The 24,347-nt window shown below is 41.1% G+C and overlaps 1 protein-coding gene across 2 annotated transcripts; it reads left to right on the forward strand.

Annotated features, from left to right (window-relative positions):
* The first annotated feature begins 2,016 nt into the window (after positions 1–2,016).
* On the forward strand, positions 2,017–21,139 carry cers3a (ceramide synthase 3a). 2 transcript variants are annotated; one of them, XM_034581686.1, is made up of 12 exons: positions 2,017–2,190; positions 9,419–9,619; positions 12,114–12,231; positions 13,548–13,666; positions 13,784–13,841; positions 14,031–14,081; positions 14,689–14,781; positions 16,201–16,329; positions 18,029–18,135; positions 18,940–19,093; positions 20,715–20,928; positions 20,964–21,139. In XM_034581686.1, exons 2-11 carry the CDS (start codon positions 9,447–9,449, stop codon positions 20,901–20,903), a joined length of 1,191 nt encoding a protein of 396 aa, XP_034437577.1. In that variant the 5' UTR covers positions 2,017–2,190; positions 9,419–9,446; the 3' UTR covers positions 20,904–20,928; positions 20,964–21,139. The 2 variants fall into 2 exon arrangements, with proteins under 2 accessions (XP_034437577.1, XP_034437575.1); XM_034581684.1 differs by having other exon boundaries at positions 2,018–2,190; positions 20,715–20,980.
* The last annotated feature ends 3,208 nt before the right edge of the window (positions 21,140–24,347 follow it).

Genomic DNA, 24,347 nt, shown 5'->3' on the forward strand with positions numbered 1-24,347 from the left:
AGTGTTCCCTATGCTAAAGGGGATAAGTTAGGAAGCATTGAAGCTCCTCTCCTTATGATTTAGAGAATTCAAACAGCTCTTATTATGGAAGCCGCTGAAATACTTCCAGGTCATTTCACTCAGTTAGGAATCAAACTAACTTTTCCTTCGCATCGCAAACCATATTCTCAAAGATGCTTTACACACTCAACAAATCTCTGGGCATTTTGAATTATGAGCGTGAGAATGACCCAATACTTGCGCTATGCAGAGGGCGCCAGTTGAGTAGGTGCTCCTTCATTGTGGCCTGTCATTGTGGCTGTGTGACACACCAGTGTACACACTACTAAAAGAATGTGGCCATATACAGAACAGACCACTTGTAACACCAGGTTACAAGTGGATGGCAGATACAGAAATCAAATAAAGGAATCAACACACTGTAAATAGAAACTCACATTGTGTAAGGAGGGAAAACAATGGGACAAATATTGCTAATACTGCTCTAACAGTAAACACAAATGGTATATGTGCTGTGTATCCAGAACATTGGTATTCTATGTATTCATATGTGATGCATCTATAGCCTAGCCAATACAGTATTTGTCAGTGATACACAATTTATACACATAAGAAACTCAATGCTGACACAAACAGCGGTTGATTTTGCTCCAGCTAGTTCTATCAATTGTTGGCAGATATTTAGAGATCACATTAGCAGGCAAATAAAAAGAGAAAATAAAATCCTCAATGGAAACAAAAACTCATACAGAACAGTACAATAAATACCTGGGGATGTTTGGGCCCATTGAAGTCAAATCCATCCACTGCAGAGTATCTGGGGTTTGATATTTGAGATGCTGTCACAAGGTGGTAGATGGAGGGATTGATAAAGAAACATCTTCATCCTTACATCCTCCTGCAAATGGTGAAATAACAAAGGTTCAACACCTAATAAATACACGTCATGTTGGGCTTTGATTGGTTAGCTCTCTATGTATCCTGTGTGTGTTGATACATTTTAGTATCAAATGAATTATAAATAAATTTGAAGCTATGTAAAAAATGCAGACTATTTGTCAAACATTTTCAAGTGCTTATCTTCTCCTATTAGGGATTTTCCAGGTACCTTGTGGCTGTCATGTTAATCATAAGTTAGAAATGTCATCAAAAGGCCCTGTTGATTTAGCTTGTGTACCAGTGCATTGTTTGCTGTCAGTCCGCACTCCCACCCTAAACTACACAGTGAAGGAGCTGACTGTGAACCCTCTCACATGACAGATGCAACAATTTAAAAACAAAAAAAGAAAAAAAAAACATAAGAAAGCAGCGCCATTACTGTAGAAGACAAATTATAATCTAGAAGTGTTAAAATGTGCTGTGTGTTTGCTACAGATAAACTGTAGTTTATTGGTGGAGCTTTTGAAATATATGCAGGTTTAAGTCACAATAAATTGAAGCACTTCCATTAACTGTTGTTTAGTGTAAGGGCTGAAGTACGTTGAGAGAGAATTTGAGTAGAAGCTGAAGTATCACTTGAAGTGAAAGTGTTACAGGCATTTTGAGAGAGAATTAAATTCAAACACTTGAAAAATATGAGTTCACTTTAACAACTTTTTCTTTCCTCTTTCAAACCAAAAGTCAGATGATTTTTAACATTTTGTTTTACATTTAACAAAACTATGCAATTTGTTGTTTAGTTTGGGGGTGCTTTGGTAGATATTATTATAATAATAATGGGAGTTTATATACTGTATATAATTTAGAATGTATACTAGCATAAGTTATGTATAACAATAATAATGTTATTTGTCAAGTCAATGTAATATCCAAGTTGACTCTCTCTCTCTGTCAGTGCACAGTTTGTATTGTTGGAGAGCTTTCTTTGATACTTTATCAAGAACACAGTACAAACAAGGTTATCTGATCCCCTGAGGGCAGGGAGAAAAAAAAGTTGTTGTGTGTTGTGACAATTCACTAGCCTACCTGTACTTCCTGGAGGGGAGAAAAAAACCTTCCCAGGTGATTATGGCTGAAATGGGTGTGACCATGAAGAATGTCAAACAAAGAGAGAGTCGCTGGCTTGCTTGTCATTGTGGGGGAATAGAGGGTTTTCCCAGCCACATTAAATCCCCCATCAAAGCCAGCAGTCAGCCGGTGTGGGAACAACTGTCCTTACCTGCTCTACCTGTAGCACTGAAAGAGGAGAAGGTAAGCCTGTGTCTTCCTGTGACCTTGGATTGTGATTAATGAGCCCTTGTTTGTTTTAGCTTAAATGTGACAGACACTTCCAAACTTTTTTATTCTGGTGTGAAATTGTCCCCTTGGTTGAAAGTTAGAGGAACAACGCTGCCTGCAGCCATTGTGTTGAGCTGGTCCCAGGAGATCCTACATTGGTTAAGCTTGTTCTCAGGCTGTAAGAGCATTTTCATAGCTGTATTGGGAATAATTAAGTCCCTTTTATCAGAAAAATCAACATTAAGTATACAGTGACGTCCAAGCTCTGCGGTTAGCCCACTTGAAATCCAAGGGTTTGGGTTAAGATTAGTTGCGGTGGTTTAGTATGTTATCTATCTCAGTTTGACTGTTGCAAGGATCTGAATTGCCAGGCAACCTTTGTAAAGCCAGCACCAATGGAAAGGTGGAATAACAAGTACTTCGAAGCACCAAACAAACATCTAATAGTCAAGTTAAGATTTGTAACTGTCATGAAAGCCTGGCATCATCAAAAACAAGTTTTTGATCTTTTCAGAGGCGAGTCAGGGGTTCAGCGTTACTGGAATATCTTCACTTTTAGCTTAATATTCTGCTTTAAATTTTTTATTTGTGTTTTGCTATGTTTATCAGCAGTTACTCTTCCTGATTTTGGTAAACAGTCCAAATCAGCTCACTGTTAATGTTTTGAGTCGGTTAGGGGAGGCGTCAGACAAGGAGTTTTCTATGCAACATGCAGACTGGACATGACTTGTCAAGCACATTGCTTACTGAAGCCCAAGCATTTTTCAGTGAAAATGCTTATATGGCAGTATAGTATTATGTCAACAAAAAAAACACTGAGGATGAGCTGCAGTTGAAAAGAGCTGCAACCCCTCCCCGGCCCATTGATTGGACTGATAATAAATGCAGAGAGCCTACATAAAGGTCCAGTCTGTAACATTTAGGTGAAAGGCATCTATTGGCAGAAATTGAAGACTTCAGATAACTATAGTGATTTTTTGACTAGTGTGTAATAATCTAAATTGTACAAATTGTTGTTTTCTTTACCCTAGAATGGGCCCTTTATATTCAAATTCAAACTTAATATTAACATCAGGAGCGGGTCCTCTCAACGGAGACAGTCATGTTTTTTACAGTAGTCCAAACTGGGCAAACATGAAGGGGAGGGTAAAGTGAGGGTTATTCAGCTGCAACATGCAACTTCACCACTAGATATCACTAAATTCTACACACTGAACCTTTAACAGTCTGCCAGTGTTATAAACATAGTAGCAACACATTGTTATGAAAGGAGAATGTTGGACTGAATTAAAGCTGACAGACTCTGATTTTAACTTGTTCCCTCAGAGCACTGTAGGGCTGTTGCACTGTCACATGTTCACAGCACAATTATTGCAGCCAAAATAATTCATGATAACGATTTATCAATTGATTTTTTAAATGCTTCTTTGTTTATTGTGTCTTTTTTTTAAATGACACTCACAATAGTAATACCTACAATGTTGGGCGCTGAATCTGACTCTGTGTCACAGTGGAAGGAAACAAAAATTAAATTAACACGTGTGCATTAACATGAAATCAATATTTTTTTCAAATATCGGATTTAATGACAACACTGTAAAAACTCTACCACAACTACAAGCACAAAAGATTCACAGCCAATGGTTTGAATCAGAGTAATGAGTCACACAGTAATGTGACTGTTATTGCATTATTATGACCTAATAGATTACGGAAAGTTTAAATCCCCACAAGATTTGCAGTCCAGCCTTGAAACATAACCTTGTGCAAGCGCACACATTACTGATGATGTGTCCCGTGCCCAATTGACCCGAAATTTTATCCTGGTTAAGATTTACCTCCCACACAACTCAGAGAACCCCCACCACTGGATCATCTACCACTCCCAACAACAAGGCAAATCTCGAGAAAGTGCTCACGACCTATTGGCAAAAGGAACAGTTCTCGAACATCTTGTGCTGTGTTTTTTGATTCTGATCCTCTGGACACGTCCAGTGACTGCTGTGAAAAGGCAGCTCACAATATGGGATAGTCCTTGTGACAGCTTGTAAAGACAGCTGACAGGAGGGAATAGACCCCACTGGGGCTCTCATGGGCTAGCTACCCATGACAGCAGTCCCCAAAGCTGGTTCAGTTAGTTGGAGACACCCGCTAAATGCTACAAAAAGTAAACAAAGGAACATACCCCTAGAGCCTGCAAGAGCAGGGGCGCAAGATGGTTCAATGATTGACAACACTGTTACAGACCCAGGTACGGAAATGACTACGGACAAGGAGAGCACAGCACACAAGACAACCAAGACAGCAGCAGAACGCAAGCTTCAGGTGTGCATCAGTGGTTGGGAGAAAGTAACATCATTGAAGGGCTTGAGGATCTACCAAGGGAGACAAAGGTGACTGAGAGAGCAGAGACAAAGGCCTCGCATTGACCAGTACTTCTTAAGAGATCAGTCGAGTGAAGCACAGCGACGGGTAACAAACCGAAGTTCGCAGAGCATCAGCACCCCTGTCACCGAAGAGGCTGATACAAGCACAGAAATGCCGGTGTAACAGCCCACTCAACCACAAAGACCTGCAATGGAGAAAAAGATCAAAGGGCACAAACCTTGCGTGAAGTGGCCCAAAGTTGTCGACAATAAGAGTGGGAAACAATCAACAGTGACCTTACACAAATCTTGGAGCAACAAGAGGGCACAGCAGAGGAAAAGCTTGAAAAGATGGGAGACATAATCTACAAAAATGGAGAAGAGCGCCTTGAAGTGAGTAGAGGGATAAGTGGAAAGCAACTACCAGCGCCAGCCAAATCCAGGAGGCAGCAAGAGATCGAGAGGCTAATCCGAGAGAGGAGACAGATGAAAAAACAATGGGAAAAAGCCTCTGATGCCAAGAGAGAAGTTCCCATGCTACTCCAAGCAGACATTAAAAGCCGGCTGGCAACTTTTTGAAGAGCGGAAAACTTGAGGAAACTTCGCAAGTATAAAGACCACACTAGAACACGTTTCTATAAAGACCCTTTCAAGTATATCAAAGACCTCTTCGCAAAGGAAAAAAGCAGAACTTTTAAAACATTAAGGCAGGAACTGGAGAAACACCTAAGAAAGGTCCACCACGACACAAAAAGCCATTAGCAGATAGTCATCCCACCTGACATCCTGCCAATTCAACCGCCTGTGTTCAACCTGGACTCTAAACCCCCTAAATGGAAGGAAGGAGAGCACACGGTCCAGCAAGCAAGAGCAGCATCGGCCCCGGGGCCTTACGGAGTAGCATATAAGCTCTATAAGAACGCACCGGATGTCCTACGCTTTCTGTGGAGGCTCATGAGGGTAGTGTGGCAGAAGCAAAGAATACCCAAGGCATGGCAAAGGGCTGGTGGCGTGCTATTACCAAAAGAAAAGGATGCATCAGACATCAGCCAATTCCGGCCAATCTGCCTTCTCAACACTGAGGGGAAAATCTTTTTCAGCATAGTTGCACAGAGGCTGTCCACCTAACTTTGAAAGAAACAAGTATGTTGACACATCTGTACAGGAAGCAGGAATACTAGGATTCTCTGGTTGCTTGGAGCACACAAGCATGATCTGGTAACAGATCCAAGCAGCCAAGAAGGACCTACATGTGATCTTCCTTGACCTGGCCAATGCATTTGGCTCAGTTCACCATGCACTTCTCTGGGAGTCTTTCAACTTCTTCCACAGACCAGAACTTACCACCACACTGGTCAAGACCTACTTCCAAGACATTCAACTGTGCTTCACAAGAGCCTACTTTTTATTTATTTATTTTTAATCAGGGACAATGCACATTGATCAACATCAATATTACAAACAATGTAAATATGCTAGGGTTAGCTGTAAAAGATAATTTGCACCTGTAGTCCCTGAGCAGGAGGACAGTAGGAGTACATTAAAAGGTATCTTATGAAGCACAATAAAGCACATATCAGACAGCAACTTGTGGTAAATAACAGGAGAAAGAAAGAGAAAAAAAATGCATTATACTAATATTCTTGCTCAGAACATATTAATACAATTATACTGCAATATTAGCATACATATTATCTGAGAGGACATAAAGATATCATGGCAAATAATCCACTTGGGAGCATTACTAATGTGTACAGATTCGCTTAGATTTTAAATTATATTTCAATTTAATTTTAAAAGTGTAGTAATTGGTACAGTTTCTAATAACTATAGGGTGTCTATTCCAGATTTTTGAGGCTCTCACTGAAAAAACTGAATTGCCAAATGTACTGTGTCTGTATGGAACATAACAGTCTCCTCTGGTTACTGACCTTGCTAACCTCCCATCCTTATTCTTAGTTGTAATGTAAACACTTAGAGGAGAAGGAGCTAGTCCATCAAGAATTTTAAACATCAGGCATAAATCTGTATATTGTTTGAAGCTGTCCATACTGAATAAATTATACTTGACAATAATGTTACAATGATGGTAACTATTAGGCTCTTTATCCAGGACTTTCAGTATTTGTTTATAAAGTGATTCAACTGGTCTTGAGGTAGTAACTGCAGTTTGAGACCAGCTGGTCATACAATAATTAAAATTAGAAAGTATCATCCCATGTATGTATAATTTGGTTCCCTGTAGCGAAATATTCGGTTTTATAATCCTAAAATTAGATAATCCAAATTTAACAGTTTTTACTACTTTGTTCACATGTTTTTTAAATGTTAAATGAGAATCCAAAATGATGACAGGGTATTTAAAATCATCCACAACGGTTATGTGTTTCCCATTAATAGTCACATCTGGGTGTATCGTACTATTGGACCTCTTAGGAAAATACATGCAAACCGTTATACTAGTGTTGAGGTGCAAACAAGAGTCAGCCAGCTACCCAGAAACACTAGTCATAGCTGTTGTTAATTTCTGAGCAATTGCTGACCTACTTTTGCCATGAACAAACAAAACTGTATCATCTGCATACATTTGAGCATCCACTTGTGGACAAATAAGCGGCAGATCATTAACGTAAACACTGAACAAAAGAGGTCCCAGTATTGATCCTTGGGGAACTCCACAATAATTATAGAGAAAGTCGCACTGGCTATGTCCCATATGAACTTTTTGCCTCTATGAGTTAAATAGAATTGTATCCAATTAATTGCTTAACTAGAAACATTATAGGATATCTTGGTGTCCCACGATGTCTAAGTAAAATCGTCCTTTACGGCAAAGGGGTCCTGGAACTACCTCTAACTAGTCTAACTAGTGTAACTGAGGAATACAAGTGTTCTAAAGTTAGACTCCAGATGACACTGAAGGACTCCAGAGACAAGACCATCCGTACTGCTGCACTGCCCCTGGTAACTGGGTGGAAGTGGACACCATCCGCGAGCTACAGCAGCCCTGAGGCATAGGGACATTGTGGGGCAAGTCCAGCAGGGAAGCGGAGGATTCCGTAGTTGGTTTCTTTTCCATCTTTTCCTAAAGTTTTTTGTATTTTGGCTCATACTTAACAAATCCATTGCCATTCCAAAACATTTACTGCACATTTTTTGTAATCACCACTTGTAATGATGATGGAGGTCTGGGACACCTGCTGCTGGTAGGCTCCCACAGGTTGTTACTGTAACCATGATGGTTTGGCCTGCCACTGGTAGAGACAAATGAGTAATATGGCCATGGTCAGAGGACCTGGTGTATTTGCACATGTTGGATCTGCCAAAACAATGTGTTTCTTGGCCATCAACAGACACAAGACTTAGTATTCACATAAGCACACAAGGTCGCCTGCAGTCAAAGATAAAGTTGGGCAGTTCTAAGTATGTGAATAGACGAATAATGCTATGTATAGTGAAGGTATTCTGGACCACATCTACATCCACCTGTTTCACAGTAGCCTATCTTTCATGGGACAGTGACTCCCTGGTGCTTTGACTTAGCAACTGTCAAACAGCCAGTTTAACGGTTGCAGGGGCTGCTGGAAAAAGAGGGAGGCTCAACAACTCAGCCTCCAGTGCCAGTTGATAAAAGACTGAAGAGACTCCTTGTCAGTCTGAGCTATTCTACTGCCTTTATACACATTATTTTACCTCCCAACGCACACACACACACATACACACATACACACACACTGACTCCATGATTAATTACTTTGTACTGTTAGTGTGTTGCTGGGCTGCAACCCGGACTTTCAGTTTCAAGCAGTGTTTTTTCTCTTTCTCTCCCTCCCTGTGTGTGTGTGTGTGTATGTTTGAGATAGAGAGGGAGACAGAAAGAGAATTATTAAATAGGCGTGGAAGCTAATCTTGAGAATCAGGGAGGGATCCCTGGGTAAATATTTGTTTAGGAAACAGATTTTCATGTACAGTAACTGTAGCTTTATCTGTGACTGCACATAGCTTCCAACCAACGTCAAGGTGCATTACCACCAGGTCTTGTAGAATCTTTCTAGAATATGAATATATTCCTTCCTCTGTCTTTGTCTGAGAAATAACTTACACTTTAGTTATTATATGTTATTATATGTCTGGTTGAAACTGCACTGAGCACTATACGGAATTTGCACAGAGCTAAGGTGAAAACAATTGGTGCATGTACATTTTACACACACACACACACACACACACACACACACACACACACACACACGCACCAACACAAAACCGTAGGTTTTCTCCTGCTTCAGGCAAACCCAGGTTACGGGAGTTTGCCTGAAGCAGGACACGCATGGCTTTTAACAAGCTAAGTCACTGGAACAGCCAAATACTTGTAAATGCTGTACTTTTAGAATATGCTTGTATTTTATAAATGCATTTTTATTCATATGTAGAATGAATGTCAGTTTTCTGTGAGACCAATGTCCATGTCAATATTTAACCGAATTTCCAGATGTGCCTTGTTGACAAATGTTTCTTCAGGTTGTTGTGTAAAAATGTCATGAGACAACAGATGAAAATTTGCTTATAAAACCAACTCTGGCTCATTTACAGTTTTTTGTCTGTGGATTAATGAGCACCATCCCTATCAAATTAAAAAACAAATTAAATGTAATTCCGTGTTAAAAGGCTGATTCCTTGGATATTCTTGGTTCATTATTTGTTTATTGAAAATTTCTTGTGAGCTGTCAGTCATGTCACAGTCCTGTCTTTTTAATATATTAGCAACAGACACTGATCTATGTTCATTGGTAGTTCCCCTACTGAGCTTGACTTATCCCCCCTTGTGTTTGTAGGACCTGGTGGCTGTGTTAAGTAGCAGGGATGTTTGACACACTGTATGAATGGTTCTGGTGGGACAGAATCTGGCTGCCAGTGAATCTGACGTGGGCTGACCTGGTAGACAAGGAGGGCCGGGTCTACGCCAAAGCCTCTGATCTTTATGTCACTGTCCCCTTTGCCTTTGTCTTCTTACTCCTCAGATACCTGTTTGAAAAGTAAGAGCCACACTCTGTGCGCCTACTCCCCCATGTGGTTACACAATACCAACATCACAGCACATTCATAACCCCATTGTTGAACAGTGTGACACACTTCTTCATGACCATAAACACACACACTGTTGCAATTCAGTCCCACCTACACTGCCCTGCTAGCCAGTATACAAATTTTGTGAAATATATAAAAATATATATGTAACATATTTAACCCTTGTGTTGTCCCTGCTTCCCCCGGCTGTTGGCCCCCTCACATAGCCCACCCCATATTAGGACGCACACGTAGGGCAATAGACAAGTGAGCAGCCCTTGCATGTATTTGTTACACCCGCGGCACACGGTGTGAGTTTTACAGTCCTTTTTCCTGGGGCATATCTGACACCTCGTCCTCTTACTCGCCCCGAGTGGGGCTGCTGCTAGGGCTATGGAGGAGGCCGGACACTCGGGTCGAGCGTCGTAGTCAAGAGCTCTCTGTGCGGCGGCGGCGGCTTTTACAGCCTTCACAACCGTGGCGGACGCTTCCGTACGGGGGATGCGCTCCGTTCGTGCGATGAACGGAGTCACGAGAGCCTTTCCCAGCTGCTCTAGGAACACCCTCCGCTTGTTCCGCTTGCCCGGCATCCAGTCTGGGTTGATCTCTCTCCATATCACGAAGGCGTTGTAGGAAGAGACGCCGAGAATGTTGTGAAAGACGACCAGGGGCCAGCGCGCGGTCATCCTCCTGCAGCTGTACATTCCGATCACCTTGTCTAGGTTGTCCACGCCTCCTTTGTTGCGGTTGTAGTCCAGGACGATGACCGGTTTCCCGTCCTCGCGGTCGCTGACGTCGGCCTCGGCATGCCGTGTGCTCAGGAGCACCACGTTCCTGTTTTTCTTTGGGATGTAGCTCACCAGAGTGGCGGTGGGCGTGAATGCGAACTTGGATGAGAACACCTCTCTTCCCTTGACCGCGAGCAGCCCGGTCGGGAGCTCGGGCTTGTTCTTCCGAACCGTGCCGACCACGGTGAGCTTCCTCTCCAGGAGCTGCCGCGCGAGTTTGTAGGAGGTGAAGTAATTGTCGCACGTGACATTACAACCGTGCAGTCCCTCCGTTACATTGAGCACTACCTGCAACCCCTGGTTCCGTTCTGGGCGTCCGCCGCTCGGCTTTCCGGTGTACACTTGCATCTTCCAAGCGTAGCTTGGGGGTCCCAGACCTCTCGCACGGCCGCCAATTTGTCCGTGGCTCGTCTTGTCTCGCGGTCGTCGAAGCGCAGCAGTCTGGAGTACGTGTGGAAGAGTTTTAGGGGCATCGTGGCACGAAATATCGCCCGGCCGCTCTCGGCGTCCCACAGGCTGTCGAAAGTTCGTCGCCGTATTTTCGACGACCCTCCCGATTCGTCATCTCCAGGATGATGTTCTCTACCGTCGGCGTGATGAACAGGCGGAACGTCGAGGCTAGGTCACCGGTGCGGGACGTCGCGTGGATCGTGGGGCCCGGGGGGACCCCGCTTTGAGCTGCAGCAGAGGAGGAGGAGGAGGAGGAGGAGGAGGAGGAGGAGGAGCAGTGGCCCTCCTCTCGGCCGTACGCCCTCGAGGACCATGTTATTTCCCCGTTTCTTGACGGGAAGGTCTCTCTTTCCACGAGTCCGGTGGTGGTGGTGGTGTCGCCGTGGTCTTGTCCTTCTTCTTCTTCTTCCAACGATGACAAATCTGCATAAGCATCACCCACTGGGTCGTAGTCTTCGTCGCCGTCGTCGTCTTCGCAGTCACCATCGTCGTCTTCGTCACCGTCGCCATCGTCGTGGTCGCCGTCCTCTCTGTCTTCTTCTCGGTCTGCTTTTCTGTCTGCTTCTCGGTCTGCTTCTCCATTTCCTTGTCCGTCCGCTTCTCGGTCTGGCTCTTTCGCGTCCTCTTCGGGTTCAGAGGATGGTGGGAGAATAGCTGTTGGAGAACCTGTTCTCTAGTGAAACGCTCCTGACGTGACATCGTGCCATGGTCCGGGAGGGTGGCACACGGAGAATGGTGCGCCGGGTTCTATGTGGGTCTAATATACCCCCCTAGATTACAATTGGAATCAGGTGTGGGTCTAAATGACCCCACAGAGCACCACAGCGCCCTCTCTGGGGGTCTAAATGACCCCCCAGGAGAATCGAGAATGACAATCCATTGGTCTCAATTACCCCAGGAGAATTGGATAATGACAATCCTTGGGTCACCCTAACCCTAACCCTGACCGGCCAGGGCTTGCGTATGATCACACGCACGCACTCACGCACGCACGCACACACACACACACTCTGGGTCAATCTGACCCAGGAACAACACAAGGGATAAGTACACGGAAGAACAACAACATAATGTTATGACTTATATAACATACATATAAATGTGTGTGTTTGTGTATAAATAAAGGTGTCGTTTGGAAACAAACCTACATCCTCATTATCATAAACTACATGTCCTACACTGACGTTGTTAGAATTGAACCCTGTGTGTACTAACTGTGTTCCAGTTGGGTAGCAACACCACTTGCTGTCTCCGCTGGGATCAGGCAGAGAGTCCATCTGAAAGCACAGGACAACCCCATCCTGGAACTCTACTACACCACTCAGTGTAGACATCCTGCTCAGGTAAACAGCAGTCCCAATCCACTCAAATATCCATTCTGTGTCTGATGTGACAGTTAAAACATTTTTTTAGTAGCAGTAGGATAACATCAAATATTACATAGTCAGGCTTTACTGCAGACCTGTGATTTCTGCAGGACACACTTCATGTCTAACATATGCCAGGGGTAACAAATAAGCCTTTAGATCTGTCATGGATCCTCCGGTATTACTGAGCTACTTATTGACTCAAAAAATTAGCTCAGAAAACAACACAATGTAAACTTTGGGTTTTTCATGTTAGAAAGTGATTAAGATAATAGGAATACATTTTCAACATTGAACTCGATTGCTGTGTAGTTTTAATTAGAGTCTAGTCAAACACGTTTTCATTCAAATGTTCCAATAAATGTTACTATTTCTGTCTTTATTTTAGAATATTGGACAAGATGAATATCCCTTGTACATTTGAAGGTCTTCTGCACAATTTAAGTTACCAACTAGCAGTAGATGTTAGCAGGTGTTAGCAGCTACAAGCGGATGGTATATCTGTCTCAATGCTGAAATCACTGCATATGCCTAATATTAGCTGATTTCAAAATCCTTCTTAGAAGGTTTTAAATGGATCAGCTCCCCCCCTTCCTTCACTCCTTCAATCTGATTACTGAGTGTAATCCATTATACCCTTCACACTGTCTAGATCAGTGGTTCTCAAACTTTTTCTGTCATGCCCTGTCATGCCCAACTTAATTGAAGTACTTTTGGTGACATTTATCACTACATTCCTCCATCAGTCTGTACTTTTTCAAAAATAGAGAAAAAATAAATTAAATTATAATCACTTTGTTACAACGATGATAAAGCTCAACCAAAAAGAACACATGCATGTGACTGGGGTGTAATGTTTCTAAGTGTCTTCTTAATTTGTTGGGTCTCATACTGTCAGCTGCCAGAGTTGTCAGACCTCAAATACACACTGGTCTCTCCTCATGTCCTCCTTCCTTCACTGTGAACCCAAGGGTGTGTGTGTGTGTGTGTGTGTGCGCTGTCTGGGGGCACACACACACACACACATTTGCCCGCTCCTGGTATTTCATGCTGGCCTGATACGATGATGATTTAACAAATTAACGTGAACGTGAGTTCACTGTTCGCGAAAAATATGCGCGACATGCACAACACAACACAAAGAGATGCGGACGTCAAAACATTAGTTCCGCCTCACATTTCCCCCTCCCGGTCGCGCGCCCCACCTGTTATGTATATATATATATTTACATTTAAAGTTTATATATGCTATGCACACAAGTTTATATGTGTGTGTAAACATTCACTTTCAGGCAGACTTTGATGGGCTGTCTAAGAAAAGCTGTTTGTCAGTGAGACAAGTGGAGCGCTGGTTCAGAAGAAGACGTAATCAGGACCATCCGGGAGTCCTGAAGAAGTTCAGAGAAGTCTGGTCAGTACTCTCTCTCTCTCTCTCTCTCTCTCTCTCTCTCTCTCTCTAATAATATTACAAATAATGATGCATTACATCTAAAAGCCACAGTCTACAATTGTGATCCCTCTGCTACAGTTGGAGGTTTGTCTTCTACCTGTTGGCGTTCATAGGAGGAATAGCAGCCCTGTATGATGTGAGTAGAATGAAGAAATAGGCTTTGATTATGAAAAGCAACTCAAGGCAGCTACAACTCACCAGCAGCCTTGTGGTTGTAGCTCTAATGTATATCTTACATAGAAGGCATTTCCTCTTCACCACATTTAAGTTTCAAATAACCCACACAAATGCAAATGTCATAACATGTCCCTCCTTGTCGTTGCAGAAAGAATGGTTTTATGACACTCGGGAAGTGTGGACAGGCTTTCCAAAGCAGGTTTTTAATCATCATCTTTTTCTTAAGTTTGAAATCTTTCTATTATAATTAATACCTTTAACACTTTATTATTACTATAAATATATGATGTGTCTGTGTGTAATCTAAAACCCCAGGTTTTGCTGCTTGTGTGTGGAATATGTCATGGAAACTCAATTGAAATTTCTGTTGAGAAGGACACAGCAGTGATGTTAGTTGGGTGGGATGGGGCATTTAGAGCACCTGATTTTATATCATGTGAACAGGACAGAGGAAATATTTTCTGCTGTACTTATGTCTTTTTTACATCTTAATTGAGAAACAGAGATGTGTGTTTATAGGAATACAAATATGGTTTATGCACTGACATTCTACATTCTATGAAAAAGGGACCTTCATTACAATTCGGATCTTCATTATCAGGTTATATATCAGGATGTTGAAAAACAGAGAGGAGCTGGGAGGTGTCATCTCAGAATGAACAACAGATTCTTCTCCTGTTAAGCTAATGGTGTTAGGACAAAGAGCACTGCCCTCAGGGACAAACCCTATGTCTGTGGGAGTGGGCTTTACTGTGGCTTCATGTTACACGTTGTCCATCGCTTTCTGTCTCTCTGTCTGTCTGCAGTCCATGCTGGAGTCTCAATACTGGTATTATATCCTGGAGATGAGCTTCTATGCCTCTCTTCTCTTTAGCATAACCTTTGATGTCAAGAGAAAGGTGAGTTGTTGGAAGCCGAAACCTCAATTTACACTCCTCATCAATAAAATCCTTTGTCATCCCAATTTTGTATTATTTCCTTGTATGCAGGAAGCAGGATATTGTTTTCACCCCTGTGTGTGTTTGTAAAATATTACTCAACAATGCATGGACAGATTTTACCAAACTTGGTGGAAATTTTACTTTGGAGGACATCTTTAGATGATGACCTGTTGGACCTGATCGATCAAAGGTCAAGATCAATGTCAACAGAAATATGGTCAGAAACATACATTTTCCATGATATCCCTGCAAAAATAGAGAGACAATCTAAAGATTATAAAGATTGTATTTTATATGAAATTTATTTTCATTGTATTATATCATACATATTTGAAAAAATGTGTTCAACAAGGTATCATGATTATTTAGTAGAAGAGATGTCTCCATGGAATCAGTAAATTACATCATTTATAATGTAGTAATGTATTCACTTTTGCAACCAATAAGATCAAACACAAACTGATTAGACACAATCTGCAGCTTATTAAACTAATCAGTTATCATATGGTATAAATTACATCATGATATCATGATGACATCATTAGTAAATGGCATTATTACAATATAAAAAAGTCTGCATTGCATTCAGTGTGTTATACATTTAACACTGAAATACATATGGTATACATACGTACTGATTACTACCACTGTCAGCGAGAACAGATGTCCAGTCATCAGTTCTCATCTCATTGGGCCTGTTGTCAGATTTTGATGGAGTGCACCACCAAATCCTCCTCTCCACCCTCCCTACACAAATTAGAGCTGATCTGGTTTGGGTCCTGCTTCAAAGGACAGTCAACAGCATGGCATGGCAAGATGTAGAGTCGTCTTCTCATCTCAATACACACCACCTTGGTTCAATTACAAACTCTTGTGGTTTTTCATTACATTGCAATTTGGACGATACTGAGCTCCATCTGACCTTCCTGATGGTCTCGACTGTTTCAGTAGGACTCTCACACTTCCTCAGTGACATTATATTAAATGATGGAACGTCGCCTATAATTTTCTGTCTCAAAGGCTGAACCTCTGATGATCTGAACCGGTCCTGCTGTTTATCTCATCACAACATTAGTGTCAAAGTCTGGGGCATCTTTTATATATTATTCTGTTTTGTAAGTGTGATTAACTGTATTTTACAGTGTATCAACATTTTTTCACGTCATGACATTTTTAAAACTTGAAAACAACATTAGCGATATGACAATTCATGTATGACATTCGTTAAAAAGTTGCTTATTCCAACTGTTTAATACAGGTAGATGCAAGTGACATAGTAGTCCCTAAGTGGTGCTGGTAAGATTTATGTAGTAGGTAGTAGTCTACAGTGTTCTCCATGTTGGCTGACTGCTGTGATTTAATTTTTCCCTCCTTCAGGACTTTAAAGAGCAAATTATCCACCACTTGGCCACTCTGGTGCTCTTATCTTTTTCCTGGTGTGTCAACTATATTCGTATCGGAACCCTGGTCATGCTTGTCCATGATGCGTCTGATGTTTTACTGGAGGTCAGTCACAGTCACACGTGGTTTTTACACAGCTCATTCTATCACCTCATACTAACATGTGGTAATAGTGGATGACTCCTGATGACATTTAGAGGCAACATATTCTTCTCTCTATAATAACAGTGCTGTATGGGAAGGAACGCCAAACCCCATAGGTTTACTTTGGTCGTCAATTAGCACTGAAAGGTTCAAGAGTCACATGCCAGGAACATGTTTGTCTGACAGCGTCATTCTTTAAAAGCAGGTGATTGTGATATTAATGTTGTAATTTCGTTTGTTGACATGCATTAAAGTAACACTATGCAATTTTTCGTAGAGCAACAGCGGCCTCTACAGGCACAAGTGGTCATCAAATCTGTTGAGCTTCAAGTCTGAGCAATTAATGTACAGAAAACAAAGCATATCAATCACAACACTGGAACTACAACTGTGTAGTGTCACTCACTGAAATTAAACTTAATGGTGTAAAATCCACATGATCCCTGGTTTACCCAACCAGAAGAGCTGTTGCTGTAACAAACACCCCAAACATTTATTGTTTGTTTCCTTATTAAATATCACAGATGAGAGCTGACTTTTATTTCTAACTCATCTATAGTGCAGTATTACTTTTGAACTCGCTGGGCCTGATTCCATTCCCATTCATAGTTCATAGTTTGGCACCTCTAACAGGAGATCGTACCCACTCACCGTAGTTACCTCAGGACAAACAGGATGCCCCGCTCTCTCAGCCTAGCATCCAATGATTTTGAAGCTGCTATTTCAAGGTAAAACAGTTACTAATGTTGCTTTAACTGGAGAATTAAAACTGTTTTAAAGTATTTGTATCTGTAAACATTGTTGTGGCACCTTATCACATATACAGCTTGGAGCAATCGCTTTCCTCATGATTCATGGTATTAGTAATAGTATCAGTATTAGTGTTAGTGTAAGTATTATAACATGACAGTCGAATGTATGCCACGTGTAGCCCGACATAACTAAATCAATGGTTTCAAAGGTGTGTAAAGTCATATCATAGACACCTCTATGTAAACATGAAACAAGACCACAATATAATGCAACTTTGGACCTTGTGTTAAAACTCAGTAGATGGGGGTCAATAGTCATACTTAAAGGGGACATAGCATGCGTGGGCCAAGACCATGTAGGGAGACTTCCAGTGCCTTGTTACGACACAAAACCCAGGAAGCTCAATCGAGTCACTCAAGCATGACGTTTCTGACTTAGAGGAACCATAACAAAACGCGCAAGTGTTTTTTCCCCAGAGTTTTTGGGTTGGTAGACATGCCAGATACCCACATTAACGTGTAGAAGCACTAACAAAGTGGAATTTGCATGCTATGTCCCCTTTAAGACCATACACCAGAGGGAGTTCATCCCTGTATTTCCAGCTCACTGTGCTGAAGCTTTACTATATACATGTTTATACATACACATGCCACACCCATCTGCTCCTAGAACACAGTACATTCTTGCACTGGCACTAAATGTTGGCATTGGACATAAATTGAGGGCCAAGTTTCCCAGAATAAACCAAACTCCAATGGTAAACTGGCTTCTTTTCGATTATACCATATGAAACCATGAACGGTTTATTCTTACCAGTGATGATATGCCGCAGAAAATGGGCTGTTGTTCAGTATAAACTGTGTTTTTAAATATTGTTTATTAACATCACAACTCCTTTTTCTTACAGTCCGCCAAATTATTCAACTATGCCAAATGGGAGAAAACCTGTCAAAGCCTTTTTGTTTTGTTTGCCATAGTGTTTATGGTAACACGCCTCATCATCTTTCCATTTTGGTAAGCTGATAAGTGCAGTGTGTGTGTTTATGTGTGTGTTTATGTCTGCGCATGTATTTATGTTTATCCATTACTGCAAGCTTTATATTATTATTCTTTTCATTGTTGACAAATAAACTTCAATTTAATTTACATGTATTTGGGTTGCTGTTCACACACTGAAGCAACCTTAGTGTAACTGTTAAATGAACAGTTATTTCAACTTTTTATATAGGCACTGGCAGAAATGCTCAGGATTATACTGTTGTGGTTCTTATGAAATGCTGGGAACACAATGCTGCTTTTACTCAAATGTTTTTCAGCACAGCAGGATTTTTTCTGAGAATCACTGCTACTGAGTTTTATTGCTGCTTCACCGATGGTATTTTAAAATACAATGTTGTAAAAAAAAACATTGTCAGTTTATTAGGCCTGTCTAGCCAAAACAAATGCAGGCTAATCCAACAAGGCTGCATGGACATTTTATACACTGTAATGAGTGTTAATAGTCACTTTTATTGTTTTACATTGAGAGATATACATCTGAAAGTATATCTGGAGTCTGGAGTAACCTGGTGGACTATAGGCATTTAAAGTGCTGAGCAAACCACTGCAACATCATCTAGAGTAAATCTGTCAACCTCATCTCTAGTCAAGTTGCTACTAATGTATTTTCTGATAATTATTCAAAGGGGAAACTTGAAACATTGTAACTCAATACAACATTGTTACTCATAAAACACACATTACAATGAAATTACACAGCACTCAGGTTACAATGCTGGATACAGATTTTGACTTGTTTCTGGTCTGATTGTATTTCAGGCTAATCCACTGTACCTGGGTTTACCCCCTTCACTACTACCCCGCCTTCTTCGGGTACTACTTCTTCAACGTGATGCTGGTGGTCCTCCTCTGTCTGCACATATTCTGGGCCTACCTCATTCTCTGCATGATCAGGAAGTTTATGTTTGGAACGGTAAGTACAGTATGTTATTCACACACATACGGTCAGGCATCTCTGTGCAGTATCTTCTCTATCATATTTGACTTGTGATTTGGGGCAAATTGGGGATTAGGGATCTTGCCCAAGAACACTTGGGCACACGTAACAGGGGAGACTGGGATAGAATCGACCTTTTGGTTAGTTGTCAATCCACTCTACCTCCTGAGCCACAGCCACCCTTCTGCCTAGTGAGGCTCATCGGTCATTAATCAAGATTTCCAAATCTTTTTTATTGGCTTTGCTTGGCAATGTGGTCTAGTAAGGGCCACATAGGTTTTGATAGCCTACAAAGTTAAGCTTCCAAAATGGTGGTGTGAGCATCATGCCTAATCTTGTTGGAAGTATTGGGACAATATTGTTGGGTTATTGGTTGCTACCAACAGTCAAACTTTCTTTCAACTATGATTACACTGTGGCCTTACTCAATTATTTTTTGTTTCTGAACTAACCTTAATCTTAATCTTAAAGCTAGGGTTGGTCATTTTTGGAAAGCTAGCATAGCAACCTACACAATGAAAATATGCAACCGATACATCCCACCCCCTCCAAACAACCCTCTCTTCAAGGCTACATCCCCAAACACATGAATCTGCACTGTCTCACAACTTTTACGTGACTCGTTCGCTAACTTCTGGCTATCATCTCTGCTTCAGAAGTGTGTGTCTCTCTGACTTGTGTAGATTCTGGTTATGAGCAGTGAGAATACGGGCAGGTTGCATGCAGGCAGGCAGGTCGGTTACAGACATGTACGCAATCTAATCATTTCATTCCGACCAAATGATGTCTATTACAGTCCTGCGAGGGCCACAGACACCATTAATTGATAGCTATCGAGACATGAAAAGGATTTTCAACCGATAAGATCATAACTGTTTCAGAAACAACTTAAATGTTGGACCTTAATGAAGTGATATCACAATGTACATAGATTTCATCCACTAATTTGGCAAGGACAATTTTACTCTAAATCTGTTTAGTTTACTTGTTTGAAGCAATAACCATAAGCATTACCTTTACGACGACAGATTGTGTTTCATTTTTGACACATGTAGTAATAAATGTTCATGTGACAGGTACAACAGGATAACACCTTTCTGTTGTATGGTGAGAAGACTGTTCCAGCACTGCAGGTCACCTCACTGTGTCCATGTGATCACAGTCTGTTTTGCTAGAAACCGTTCACTTAACTACCAGGAGCAAATCAGCATCATAGTGGCTATAACACAAATACACCCTAACTGAAAACAGACTTTGACCCTTTTCAGACTAATGGTCCTTTTTAACACCAAATAATATTTTGACTCAGGGCGAAAAAATATGCTCATCAGTCAGCAGTATGATGCAAAAGGGAGTAAACAGAAAGCAGTAAATAACAAATTTCCACTGATATCAACTCAAAACTCCAGCTTATTGTTCTCAGCTGCAGCTCAGGTTCCAGATCTGCTTTCAGGGGTAGGTTTTGCTCTCTTCCCCAGCGGCTGGATCCACCAGATGATTGTTGTATTTGCTCACAGCCCTCTCTCCCTCTATTTCCCCCATTTTCCCCCACCCTTCTCAACATTTACTTTATTTCTTCCCATGTCTCCTGTCACAGATGACCAGAGATGAGAGAAGTGAGAATGAAGAGGAGGAGGAGGGAGAGAGCAGTCAAACAGAGGACGAAGGTGTAGGACAGCACAAGCTGGGCAATGGACATGCAGTTGGTGAGAAGGAGGACAAGAGTGGCTGCTTCGGGTGCTTGTCTCCACCAGAGGACATCTGTCGCTCAAAGACTGTGTACTGACTCATGCTTAGTATGATCAATAGAGCTGAAGATGTGAGGAACCAAACAATGTTGAATTAGTTTATCCTCTAAAGACTGAAAAATAAACAAAACATGTGACCTTTTTCCTTTAGATGCTGAAAAACAACCTAACTCAATTAAGCCTTGCGTGCTAACAGACCTTAGAACTGTGCACACGTAAGGGAAGAGAAACTTTGAGATGTTTTGGCAGTCTGGTCCTCTCCAGTGTTGTCAGTGGCAGCACTTCACTCGACAGACCTGTTGGTCAAAAGAGACCAGTGAGCCGAACAAACAAACTAAACACAAACCCCACTGTGTGCTCATCATCACCTCTAATTTGTTTCGCATTTTTTTGTGAAGTGCAGAGTCGCTGTGCTGTGGATCTTTCCCCCAGCTGCTTTGACTCTATGTTTCATTCGTCTAGGCCTGCTAGCTTTTATCAACTCTCTTTTGGTTTGTATGTCTGTGGAGAGTGGCTTGAACAGTTTATTCATGGTAAGAGGGAGATGAATGGGATCTATGACCTGTTAGGGTGCCCTAACACATGCACCTTTTATGTTTGAACCCTGTCTCCTTTAACTTCTTATCATTTGAAGTTCGTACATGTACAGTCCTTATTCTGTAATAATACTGCATGCAGGTTTGTGTATGTTTCTAGTGATTTAATTAAGCATTAGTCCTGCATAGCCAGCGCTATCTCCAATGTGTCTCTTACAGGAGAATCTAGAAATACCGCACTGCGGTTGTATGCTTCCGCCAACCATTGCAGTTACGTCAACATAATTTTTTTCCGAGATTCATACAAGTTCTCCGTGACCTTGATATTTGACCACCAAAATCAAATCAATTAATTAGTGACTCCAAGTGAACGTGTGCCAAATTTGATAGAATTCCCTTTGTGTTCCTGAGATAGCACTTTCACAATGTAAAACATGTGTTTAGTGAGTTCACAGTAACCTTGACCTTCAACCATGAAATTCTAATCAATTCATCCAAGTTAATGTGAAGGCTTTTTATTTAGGCACTCCTGATATATAGCATTCACAACAACATGAGGTCACACAACCTTGACTTTTTGACCTGCAACCACCAGAATCTACTCATTTATTTTTGGAGTCCAAGTGAATGTTTGTGCAAAATTTGAAAAAATTCCCTCAAGAAGTTATTGAGATAGTGCGCTCACAATAATTGGATGGAAAGATGTATGAACAAATGTACAGACGGTTGGACAATCCACAAATATAATGCCTCCGACCATTGGCTGTCGCTGGCACAGAGGCATAAAAATGGTCTGGCTTGTTTGTATTATATTAAATAACCACAAACATCTTGGGTGGTGCTATGCCCACGATGAAGCGATGGTGCCCATGCAAAATATGTAGTGTCAGGAGGAATTTGTTTTTGGGGAACATTTGCATGTGGGGAGATGATCAATGTCATTTAAATGGCTAATTCCTAAAAGGAACAAGGAACGTCACACAAAAAACCCAAAAGACACAGTATGACTAGCCACATCAAAACTTGTCATTTCAGCACATAGATTGCTGGCTGGGACAACAGTCACCATGTGAGCACATCATATACTATGATAATGTTGTAAGACTTATAGATTTCCACACAAGTTATATTGGTTTTGTTATTTCCCAATGGAAATTCCAATTAATTACTTTTTGGGCATAGGGAGGTTAAATATGCATCTTTAGTGCCTGTTGGTCCAGGATGTGTTCAGCCAGGATTATCTGACTGGAAGCATGGACATATTTCAGGTGCTTACAAGGAAACAGTTCATCGTATTTTCAGATTTCTGAAACTACCATACATTTGTATGTTTAGTACACATTATACACATAATATGTACACCTATAAATACACAAGGTACACAAAAATGGATGGAAATACATACTTTTTAGTGTTGTGTGCAAAATAATTTCTTCTTGAGTTGTCGTACAGTCTAACAGGTCTGTCTTGACTGGTTGATTGGCATAGTTTAGTAGCTACTGTATCACTATATGAGTTTTTACTTTCACAAATAGTGAGCCAAAGTGAAACCACAACTTCTAGGTTCTGTTGCAGGACAAAGAAATCCTTATTCAAAATCCGACTGATATCTGTAGCAACACTAATAACAATCCAGCCTTAGAAAAGAGGCCTTCTCTACAGTATGTGGTGGGGCTTGCATTCTAAGGTAAGTATTTTTTTTTTTTAAATCAAACTAATTTGTTTATTTGATGTGTCTGTTTAATGCGTTTTTTAATGTGAATATGTTCACCACATGTAAAAATGTGCCTCTATCAACTAATCATTAAACTGAACTAACTGCGACGAAGCACCATCACTGATTGCTTTTAACAATGGAGCTCCTCACTGGTGAATGTTGTCAGCTGGGTTGTGTATCACAATCCTTGCTTATTCATTAGAAGCTTGTTAAAAGACCACACAAACAATCATTTACAGTATATTTAGCACGTGATTTTATCCAAAGTGACTGGGGAACAACACTCAAGTAAGCACTGATGCTAAATCAGTTTAAGGCAAAATGTAGATCAGAAGTGATCAGAAGTGCAGCAAGTGCTAGTCCGGCCTGTCTGTACTAACAGCAGCACACACAAAGAGAGATTTCAGAGGTTTTAATAGGGAGGCCTTCAAAATGGATTCAGTCATCCGGTAGATTCTAAATGGTAGATGTATGCTGTCAGAGCGGAAACACCTTACCTCTAGGCTGTGGTGTCCCTCAAGGAAGCATATTGGGTCCTTCATTTTTCTTAGAAATTACATATAATCAGTCAAATAACACACATGGATGTTATGATTTAACATGATCTGAGTGATGATATAAGTTATTTTTATATATACAGTCTATGGTTATGAGTAAAAGAGGAAGTCAGGTGATGATTCCAAAGATCGTTAAAGTCCACATAGGGATGAGGTCAGATGAGTGGATCAACAAAAACATCAGACCTGGACACAAAGGGTTTTTGTATGTTCTTTTATTATGAACATGTTAATTCCATAACCTTCATTATTTTTGATTTTGATGATATGATTTTTCCCTCACCTTAGCAAAGTCTTTATTTCAACCCAGACCATGATCCATCCATAAATCTAAAAGTATCAGTAGAATCAGCTTGTTTGTTTTTATCCCGCACTATTCATTAGTTCCGAAGCTGTAACTACAAGTAAAAATAACCAGATGAGAATTGCACCAATGATGGGAGCAGGTATTTAGATCCGAAGAGTTTCAGTACTGCAATACAAGAAATTCTCCATTCCAAGTAAAAGTCATGCACTGAAACATTAGCACGATGTTCCTTAAAATATCAAAAGTAAGAGTGGGCTGCTCATAAAGCAGACAAGTGCCCCTGTGACTGTTAGAGCTCTATCAACCTGCAGAACTAACTTCATCAAGGATTTATTCCAGACTGTTGCATTAAACTGCATCAGTTT

The sequence above is a fragment of the Hippoglossus hippoglossus genome, chromosome 3, assembly GCF_009819705.1.
Source record: "Hippoglossus hippoglossus isolate fHipHip1 chromosome 3, fHipHip1.pri, whole genome shotgun sequence".
Classification (NCBI taxonomy): domain Eukaryota; kingdom Metazoa; phylum Chordata; class Actinopteri; order Pleuronectiformes; family Pleuronectidae; genus Hippoglossus; species Hippoglossus hippoglossus.